The 10,356-nt window shown below is 41.7% G+C and overlaps 2 protein-coding genes across 2 annotated transcripts; both read right to left on the bottom strand.

Moving 5' to 3' along the window:
* Positions 1–416: 416 nt before the first annotated feature.
* On the bottom strand, positions 417–3,344 carry LOC117141419 (3 beta-hydroxysteroid dehydrogenase/Delta 5-->4-isomerase). The gene is made up of 4 exons (XM_033304847.1): positions 3,274–3,344; positions 1,622–1,977; positions 1,218–1,493; positions 417–1,142 (listed from the first exon to the last, which is right to left on the bottom strand). The coding sequence occupies exons 2-4, from the start codon at positions 1,938–1,940 to the stop codon at positions 541–543; spliced, it is 1,197 nt and encodes a 398-aa protein (XP_033160738.1). The 5' UTR covers positions 1,941–1,977; positions 3,274–3,344; the 3' UTR covers positions 417–540.
* A 525-nt stretch (positions 3,345–3,869) lies between these two features.
* Positions 3,870–9,243, bottom strand: LOC117140662 (protein rogdi). Its single transcript, XM_033303706.1, has 8 exons — positions 9,218–9,243; positions 8,310–8,437; positions 7,506–7,639; positions 7,026–7,097; positions 6,826–6,957; positions 6,075–6,232; positions 5,668–5,998; positions 3,870–4,649 (listed from the first exon to the last, which is right to left on the bottom strand). Exons 1-8 carry the CDS (start codon positions 9,226–9,228, stop codon positions 4,581–4,583), a joined length of 1,035 nt encoding a protein of 344 aa, XP_033159597.1. The 5' UTR covers positions 9,229–9,243; the 3' UTR covers positions 3,870–4,580.
* Positions 9,244–10,356: the final 1,113 nt, after the last annotated feature.

The following is a 10,356-nucleotide window of genomic DNA, read 5'->3' as shown; positions in this document are numbered from 1 at the left end:
AACCGAAAACCAAGACAAACAAATATATATATATATATATATATAAATATATATATAAAATAAAAATTATATTGAAATAACTGAGAAATAAATAAATTAATTCATAATGATAAATAAACCAATATGAACATTGTTCAAAAACATAAGCTAATTGTTTTTTTACTGGGCTACGGAAAGATTTCAAAATTTAAAGGCTAAGGATTTAGACGGTAAGTTATGAAATATTTTAAGGAATATTATATACCATATAGGATTAGACGAAAAAATTCTTGAAATACGAAACCAACGAAACTATGATTTCTTTTCTAATCTGTATAAATCAACTTTTTTTTATAAAAGTAATAACTAAAAGGATATTTTTACTTCGACTTGCCGATGTCAGCTTTTTTTTTTCTTTTACAAAACTAAACCACGACTTCGTAATACAAACAACAACCATTTTATTTAACAAGATATTTACAGGACATCAAAGAGGGCAGTAAACACAAATCCACTCAGGATATCGAAGAGTATGCTATCGTAATAGGGGATTAGCCCCACTCAGCTGGACTTCTTGAGCTTCTGGGCCTGCTGCCGTTGGTCCCACCACGTGGCATACCACTTGGCGCTCCGCTCGGCACTCGCATCCGGATCGAAGAGTGGCATGTAGTCCATGTGGATGGAGGCCCTTAGACGATTGTACATCAGCATTGAGGATGTGTAGGAGGCGATGGCTCGCAGTGAGTATCGCAGACGGTACTTGGTATAGGGATACGCCACTCGCACCACCACCTCCAGCAGGAAGGCGAGGAAGAAGAACAGGAAGTGCGGCACATACCACCAGCTGGTCTTCACCTTGAACCGCTCGCCCAGCACGGCCATCTTCTGGACAAAACGGGAGACATCATTGATGCCCGTATCATCGGTGACAAAGACGGGCAATCCATTCACCGCCTTATCGGACACCTTGAGTGCCTTATAGGCGCAGATGTGACCCCAGGCCACATTCCCGGCGTAGACCAACTGCTGCTTTCCGCCCACACCCGCGATCCTTGGGAAAACCCATCCTCTAGTGGAAAGGAAGTCGAAAATCTCCGTAATGAAATGCGAGTCACACTCGCCATAGGTCAAAGGGGCACGGATGGCGCTAGTGGCCAGGTATTCTGAAAGGGATTACAAATGTTAGTATATTCAAATGTCTTACAACAAGTCAAAGCTAAGTAATCGACCAAACTTACCCTCCTGGTTATTCAGTGGTGCTCCATTCGAGTTGAGCACTATGTTCTCTGCCCTTAGCTTGCTCGAGGCGTATCCGGGTATCAGGAACTGATTATCCTGCTCCCACAAAGTGGAACTGTCCAGCGTGGGAGTGTCTGTCTTGGATTCCGTCGAGTTAATCACCGCCGAGAAGGTACTACGACCCTTGAAGGGCACAAAACAGACGGATGTGCAGCTTGTGTACACCAGGCGCTTCACATTGTTTTGGATGCACAGGTCAACTACGGCCAGGGTGCCTAACAAAGCGAAGAAATAATATACTTAATCAGGATGACTTATGCTTCCGGAAGCTAAATGGTTGACTCTTCCACGAAATTATGATCAAATCAAGGCTTATTTCAACCTATTACAGTTGCTCACTCACCGTTCACATTCACGCGCTCCAGTTCCTCGTAGTTTGGCGGATACTCGATTTTCACCGAAGCGGCGCAGTGAAAGACCCCGTCCACTCCCTTGAAGATGGGACTGAGTGCCTCCAGATCGCCACCGATATCGGCCACATAGGTGCGCAGCAGGGAGGTCGCCTCGTGTCCAATGTTATTCTTGTAGGGCACTATATCCAGTGAGCGGATCTCTTTGATGCCCAGCTCCTCCTTCCGCTCCAGCAATTGCTTGATGAGGTGCTGACCCATAAATCCACTGCCGCCGGTTACGAGCAGCACTTCCCCGCTTTTGTTGCCCATTGCGTCCGGGGTCAAAGTGCACTGGTTTTTGGTTTAACTGCAACGAGACCGACTGCAGGTTAACTGGGCTGGCTTAAGTGGTTAAGTGGAGTTTCCGTGAGAGTGGCTTTTATGGTCGGCGGCCCCACTTGGACAAGCCCGGCCACTTGGATATCACACAAAAACTGGCTCATCACCAGCCGGCGACCTTCTTCGAGGGTCAGCGGAGCAGGTTTCCAAGTGACTCGGCGCGTTTTCAAATGCTCGGCTTACGTGACGCTCTGCGGCGCTAATAAAGGCGGCTACTTTTTTATTGCCTATATGTTTACTTAAATTCATAGTTTGTGTAATCCAAATTCCCCTGATTACTTCAATTATTTGCTTTTTATACTCTGTGTAATATAAGCTAGCTTTCACCTTATCAAAATGCGTTTTAACTACTAGGATAGTTATACTACTTGCATAAACTTACTAGTTTGTATCTTATAGTATATAGAGCTATATTCTTTGCTTAGAGCAAATACTTTTTAATAATTTAAAATAAAATCTGAAAGTAACTTTCAAAGCTATAATTAAGTAACAATTATTTTTTATTGGCCAAGAGCTGAGCCAAAATAAATAAACTCACTAATTAATTAATTAATTTCGGTTACCTTCTAATGCAACGCGACCTTATTTATGTTCGCATTAATGGCATTCACACTTTTAGAGTGCCAAAAATAACTGTTACCTTTATAATTTATAATCTAAGAAAAGTTTGAAAGCTGTCCGCAAAATTAGACGGATATATTGAAGATATAGTAAGCAGCTAGTTTCGGTTGTAGAGGAAATCTGATGAAAATGCGTATGTAAATTATATTCGCTCTATAGCTTTCGATTTCTACTTCCCCTTAGTGTGTTACTTGGCCACGGTCAACTTTTGTCTTGAGTGGTTTTATTAGACCTCGTCCAGCAACTAAGGCCGTTAAGCAGACTCAAAAAGACACATTAAATAAATAAGATACTAATGGTGACAGCAGCAGCGACATCTGCAACAGCCACATTTGCAGCAGCAACATGGCCATCCGCAACAGCAACTTACAAGATACAAGATTCGGCAGCAATCTCAACAAAGGGAAACATGGCTCAATGTGCTAATGTTTCCGCTGCGCGGGCTTACAGATTACAACACAGCATCAAAACAATTACCGCGAACTGGTTTCCGCGTCTATTTCGACATGCACGTCAACACACACGAATTTTTGGCATTTTGGCCTGGCCATTTTAAACTTGTAAACACACGACCAATGAATGGCACCTGTCCATCTAGAAGCCCAAAAGTCGTAATATCAATGAGAGGAGGAATGCTGCTTACCGGGAGAAGGTGTCACTTTTTTGTGGGCAAACCTTTGGGCTTGCCTGCTGACTGGAAACTGTTTGTTGGCCATAAACAAAAGTGGCCAAATCCAAAACGATCGTTGTCAAGCCACTTTGCTATCACTATCGTTATCGTCATCGCCGGCGCTGCTATCGATCGCAGTCGTCGGACATTTGGCGCGCGAAATCGAAAGTATGAGTTTCAAAGTGCATGGCATTTGGTAAAAGGTAATTTTTATTCAACAACAAGTAAATGAATGTGGACAGTAAGTACGCTTAGTGATTACATAAATAGTTGTCTTCTCTTCCCATGCATTTAGTGGGGTGCTTAGGCAATTGCAATATTCAATAAGTACAGTGGTAATTGTTTTCGTTGCATCTCATTCAATAACTTTCTATATCTTTATAAACTCCCTGGTAGATGTATAAAGTAAACGAGAAGTAAAGGCCGTTGATACAAATGACTTTGGATTAGATTAGGATTGGGCGCTCTTAACCATTAACCATTAACGAGTACGCGAAATACAATTACGGATATACAATTACGAATACGAATACAAAACGGTGTTTAGTTTAGTACAATTAAAAATTCTGTTCACATTTCGGTTTGGTTTATTACAACAATATCATGTAAATGCCGATGTTGATGCCCCTTCCGTGTGTACCTAGGTATGTATGTAAATAGGGGCTGTGTTGGGGGTATAAACGTTGTAAGTACCGACTTTAAGTACCGATTGATTGCTGACTTTGTGGATTTAGTTGCATCGTAGCAAACATAAATAAGGGCCATGGTATTACATTACATTAAATTACATGTACGAATAAACTATAATTATCTAGCAATTTCATTTAGTTACACATACAAACACAATTGGTTTTCACAAACGTTCTCTGTTGTCAATTCTCAGCCTAATGCTATTTAGATGCATTTTGATGCATAATTGGAGTGACGTGAAGCGATGAACTCAGGTTCTGCGTAATCGTAATTTAACATGAATGTTGATTGTGTACATTAAACTAGTTGTATGCTTGTATGTATGTATATAACTCTCTATACACTACTGTATATAGCAGTATAGTGTTTTAAAGTATTGTATTGTATAGTATAGTATATAGTATAGTATGCATGGGTATTATGGGTGTGCCGTTTCCAGTAGCAACATTTCAACTAACATTATTTACTTCGCTATTACAAGTACGGTTCTTTATTAGCTATTATTGTTGTTATTGTTTCTGTCGCCGATCCACCAGTGTCATCCATCAAGGGTTTCCATAACCGGCATCCATTTCCCGGCGCTCCCCGTCTCAGTAGGAAAGTGCCGAGGGCGAACGCGAGCCAACTGTGAAATCTTTGTACACCGAAAACACAGATATCTGCGAATGAGTAGAAATATTGAATTAAAAATACACCCACAACTCATTCGAGGACCCAGCGCATTGGAACCCGTTCCCTCGCATTTGCCATACTCGTGCCAATCCCCATATTGGCCACTTTAATTGCCGACTTGCGTCACAGTCAAGAACTGCAGCGTGGCCCTGGCAATTGGCCAGCAACCAAACAAAACTTGGCGGCATCTTGTGGGTGCGGAAAAATGGGACAGCATCCGTGGCTCTTCGCACATGTGCTTCACCGTTGGGAATCACTGTGATATCAGTTCAAGAGCAGACGCCTTATCAGTGCCGGCTAGTTCCGAAAATAGCTTACTTTTGGGTGGGTGTGTTTCGTGTGGATATAATCGTTTGGGCGTCTAGTAATTGCTGAAGACTTCAGCTATTCTGGCCTATAAATTATAGAACAATTTCGATCTGCTCAAGAGGCAGCAGTCGAAATATCGTGCCTATTACATTTCTCTAGGTTATACCGTGCGAAAAAATGATTTATGATCAATAAAATTGAATTAATACTGTATAGTATATAGCTAAGCACCCAGCATTAAAGTTCCAAGACAACATCATCTCATCTTGCTATAGAAAGCCCTGACAAAACTGCAAATTTATTTGAAAATACGCCTTTTCTTTCAGTGCAGACAACAAAGATACATTTGTTATTTCTGTAGGAAATAATTGACTATTTCTGTGTATACTTCTAACCCGCTGAGAACAAGTATTCTGTTTTTGGTGAGTGCGGGGGGCGAACATGATATAATACCCATAATTTCTAAATAAAAACTGACCATAAACATACCATACTGCTGATGATGAAATCTATTTCAAAATGAAACAATTAAAATATGCTATGGCATATTTTGCAAAAGCGTGCTAAAACAATTTAATTTAATTCAATTAAATACTTCTTTGCTTGACTTCCACTCGCGCCTGACCTTCTTTTTGTCCCTACAACTGTGTTGCTGTGTGTGTTTTGCTTACTTCCGGTGCTTTACCTGCGACTCACCTTGTCTTTTAATTGCTGGCACAGTTTCTGGCCATTCATCAGCAGCAGTAGCACGTCGTTTAGCCACTGGACAGAGGCCTCCGCCTGGCGGGAATCGAAGCGCATGGTGCCCTGGTTGTTCAGCAGCTGGTAGACGGCAATGATCAGCTTGTGGCTCTGCAGGTAGAAACTAACGGCCAAATCCTCGGGCAGATTGGGCACCAGCGACTTCATATTGCGCCCTTTGATCAGCTCATCGATGGGCTTCTTTTTGGGCACCAGCAAACTGTTTCTGCCCCGCTGCAGGGCATCCAGAATGTTGCCTATCACATGCAGCACTTCGTCGGAGGTTCTGTGTGGAGTTTATATGTAAGTGTATAAATATAACCTCGGAGCGCAGATCCCATGCAAAACAAAACGTGACTCACTTGAAGTGATAAGAGTCGTCGACATCGTCTATGTGGTTGATGGCGGTCTGCAGATGATTGGCCGCATCCTGGACCTGCTGCAACTTCCAGGGCGAGTCATGTGTGATGGAGGTACGTTGCGTTTGGCTCGGCGCCTTGCACAGCTTAAAGCTAATGTCCTGCGAAAGGAAATTCGTTATTAACATACTTTGGTCGTCGGAAACTGATCGGAAAGTTTTCACTTGTCAACTACACAATCATCAGATTAATTGAACAAATACGCATATTTATAGTGGAAAGGTACACATGTCGTTTCAGCAACAGATAAGGAAAATAAATGTATTCTTAAATGATTAACATGATTTTACTGGGCGTAGTAGTACGCTGCATTATAAATCAGAAGAGTATAATTGAGAAAGACTCTTGAAAACTTTGTTTGATTTTAAAATTCTATAGTAAAGCGGTTGCAAAGGATTTGATAAGGAAATTTCAATGTAAAATTTATAACTTTTCAGATAAGTTGTAGTTTGAGAATAGCAAACGGAAGTTTGCATCAAATTCTGGGGCTTTTCACACATATGCTAATATATTCTAAGACTGAATCATCTGAATCTTTAAGAGTGGGAACTAGATAACTGCTTGAGGGATTTCCCCACCACACTTCTTTCTGGCGTCTACAATCTTTGGTATTTCATTGAGTTGGAGCTTCCTGTTGGGGCATATAGTGGGGCTACCTTTCCACTACCTTCTGAGGTTAGCAACTGGGACTCACAGCCTGGGTGATGGCATCGCCCGTTAGGGTCAGCACGGCCTTCAGCTGATCGGGCGACACGGTGAGTATGAACTTCTCAGTCTTCTTTCCCTCGTTCTCGTACAGGGGCACCGGAAACCGATGGGCGCACTCCTGCGAAGACAATGTGCGGTGTGGTTAATGGGTACAACTCATGACAACGAATCCGATCGGCTACTCACCACCAGAATGCTCCTCAGTTGCTTCAGTATCGCGTGTACTTCTTGGCGCAGCACCCACTCGAACTCAATTTGCTACGGGCGGTGAAGTGGATTGTATAGTGGGTTGGGTTTGCATATTTAGTGTTCCGCATTTCGTATTTTGTGTTTCGTGGTCCCGCCAGCCGGAGATTATGTAGGTATGTCAGTCGGTTGGTGGGTTTGTATTTTTCGCGATAGCGCCATGAAACAAAGCACGTTCCGTGTACAAATCAATAAAGGCGATGTGCGGGGGCGGTGGAAAGTCGGCCGGAAAAGCAGGAAGAACGGGGCAGCGGCGGCAATCGATAATCAATTAGTCAACATAAAGGGGTCCAATTAATCGTTTTCTATGCTGCTCTTTTTTTGGCAACGCTTGTTATTGTTTTTGTTGCTGCTGCTGCTGCGATGCCGTTGTCATGGACTCGCAACTAGCAGCGCATTTTCAACGATCGCAAAACTCACCAGGTTGAGGGCTTCCTCACGCTCCGTGTCCGCGAGCATTTTCATCGCGCTTTTCGGCTTTTTCCGCGCTGCTAAGAATCTGCGCTTGTGTCCGCTTTCCGCTGCAGCAACGCCAGCAATTTGTATTGTGAGCGCTGTAATTTTGTTTTTATTTCAGTTGTTGTTGTTTAATTGAACGCAGGGTTGCCAGGTGCGCAGCAGGCGCGCAAGCAGCGCAAAATCCTAAAAATACCGCTATAATACTAAACGGGTCGCCATGGGCGCGCTATTCAAAAATTATTGGTTGTCTTTTGAGAACAATTGTTCTAAGCGGATATTGTCATCAAGCTGAAATATTTGGGTTAATGCATGCTACTCTAAGTGAGCCAATAAATTACAAAGTGCGAAAACAGTTGTTTCTTAAATAAGAGTCTTAACAAAAATGGCGTTGTTTCTAAATCAAGTTTAAGTCTAATATAAAATTACTAAAATAGTAGTTTTACAAAAGCAAAAGCATTCATTCTACAGCCCTGGTCGCACTGCTTGACGTACTGCTTGGCGTAACAGTGCGCTGTTATCTTAACGCTGTTAAATCATATAAACGTTGAAAAGGAGCGTAAATGAGCAAAAAATAAACGATGATGACTGAAAGTGGAGTAGTAACAAAGCGAATTCCAGCATTTAAAGTCCTAACATAACTGGAATCCAGCTAAACCACAATATACCCCAATAATACTCCCTCCGCTCACTAATCACTGCTAACTTCGAAGAGCACTGCTTGCCTGGGCGCCAAATTCAAATGGCAATGCAATAAGCGTAACTTACGTTTTCTCGTGGGCGGGGGCGTGGTGAGCACGGCAGTTTCCGGCACCGTGTTGAGAACATGCTGAGGATATCCGCTGGTGCTCCGCTGGCGATGGAGTGGCTGGAACGACCAGTTGTTGTTCGTGGTACTTCGAGGCGAATAGAAAAAACAGATAAACATTCGAGTTAGTTAGTCGCGAATTACACGCGATTTGTTTGCCCTTTCGGTTCGGCCAATTGTGCTTTTCGTTATCATGTTTGCGACCGATTTGGGCTTGATTTGATTCAAAGTCAAGTGCTAATTGGTGGCCCATTGTTGTGACTCACGTCACAGCCAGCTGACGTCGGCGTCTGGTTTCTGCCGCTGGGCTGCAGAATTTTCCCGTATAGCCAGCTAAATAAAATAAAAAACCCCCCAAAAGTTCCCCGCCTTCAAAATCAACTGCAGCGCGTGTCGCCGGCGAACGGGTGGCGTTGGCTTTTGTTTTCAACCATGGCCTTTTGTAATGGCCACGAAAAAAAGCGCTTATCAAGCGAACTCAAGATACTCGAAGCAGCACTATTATTCTCACACACACACACGCACCAATTTACAAATGGCTTTATCTATCAGGGTCCAATTTTGTTTTATAATTTATTTGATAAGCCAATGTCAAGTGAAATGAAATGGCCAAGGGAATGGCATGGTGTCGATGGAAAGGCAGGGGCTCCTAAAAAACTTTATGCCATCATAAATTTTTATTGGCATGGCCATTGGCTGCGGCTTTGCCGCCTTTAACACGTTCACATTTCGGATTCTCGATTCTCAATTCTTGATTCTTGGCCACAAACACACACACATACGCACGGCGAGAGTAGGCAAATATAAGCCAAAACAAACAACATTTTGTTAATGCTATTATATAAATAACGGTGCTGGCTTTCTTTACCTCTGCGGCATTCTGGATAAATATATATGTATATTTCTTTATCAATCGCGAACCGCGCGTATCACGAGACTCAGCGTCGCAGGGCGGATAGTTCAGTTAAGTTGGGGTTTCGATAGGAAGAGCAAACCCCCCAAAAAAAAACAACGTTGGTAGCGGTACGTAGCAGCGGTACGACGTTCGACGATCGACGCCCAGCGCTCAACTCAGCGGTATAGCATACCATCCAAATGACGAGGCCAATGCTCGTTAACGTGGTTAAGACGGAGCTTTCGGCCAGGCAGCTTTCTTTGGCCGGATCGAAGCTACAAGAGGCCAACTCGCTGCTCAGCTGTTGGTAAGAGCATAATATTTACTTGTTAATAAAAATGGGGCATAGAAATGTAGGGCAACACAAAGTGGCAAAAAAATTGATTAAAAACTTGGTTTCGATTTCAAACTAAGCCAATTTAAAGAAAATAAAAACATTTAAGAAAATAAATTTTCAATAGTATTTATAGCTTTGGAACCTTTAAATAAAATCAATGGAACTTATTCACAAAACTCATTTTAGTTACTGAGAAAACTTACTTTTTTGTATATGATCATAAGTTCGACTTCTCTATTGTTTAGTAGTTATTTTTTAAGCTGTCTGTGCTAATCACTAACTTAACGAACAAACCTATGGCCATAAACTACATTTTCTTAATTAACAATTTTTTTTTAGATTTGAAAAATAATAGTAAAAACTATTTCACTGGGCGTTTCTTGTGCGCTTAAAGTTTATAAATAGTTGTATTATTTTAACTTGAAATTCAAGTCCCATTTATAGAATTTCTTAGCACTAGAAGACAATACAAATTTGGTCTAAAAATAAGCAAACTGTTTGTATAGATTTTATAGCTCACTGCAGATATGTTTTTGTTTTGGTCAAAAGGTATCTACACAATATTTATATATATATATATATCGAAATAGTCGGTTTTGTTTTTCCTTGAAAAGAATGAAATCCTAATCCGACAACAAAATAATATAAACAATAATTTGTCGCTGTGAAGAAAGCTACTGACTAATTGGCTGTCCATTAATTTTAAGTTTTGCTGCCATGCAAAAAGTATAAATAAGTGAAAGTATAAATAACACTCATATAAGGAAAATAAACG

Source organism: Drosophila mauritiana, chromosome 3L (assembly GCF_004382145.1).
Source record: "Drosophila mauritiana strain mau12 chromosome 3L, ASM438214v1, whole genome shotgun sequence".
NCBI lineage: Eukaryota > Metazoa > Arthropoda > Insecta > Diptera > Drosophilidae > Drosophila > Drosophila mauritiana.
The sequence above is the reverse complement of the archived record's forward strand: the minus strand, read 5'-3'. Positions and strand labels throughout refer to the sequence as shown.

Bases quoted from the DNA above. Each gene is read 5' to 3' on its own strand.
- LOC117140662 (XM_033303706.1), bottom strand. The intron at 7,640-8,309 runs GTAAGTTACGCT...ACAAAATTACAG, and splicing joins GCCCCCGCCCACGAGAAAAC to CGCTCACAATACAAATTGCT. The intron at 6,958-7,025 runs GTGAGTAGCCGA...TTGTCTTCGCAG, and splicing joins AACTGAGGAGCATTCTGGTG to GAGTGCGCCCATCGGTTTCC.
- LOC117141419 (XM_033304847.1), bottom strand. From the start codon at position 1,940: ATGGGCAACAAAAGCGGGGAAGTGCTGCTCGTAACCGGCGGCAGTGGA. The intron at 1,494-1,621 runs GTGAGTGAGCAA...TCGCTTTGTTAG, and splicing joins GGAGCGCGTGAATGTGAACG to GCACCCTGGCCGTAGTTGAC. The intron at 1,143-1,217 runs GTAAGTTTGGTC...AATCCCTTTCAG, and splicing joins ACCACTGAATAACCAGGAGG to AATACCTGGCCACTAGCGCC.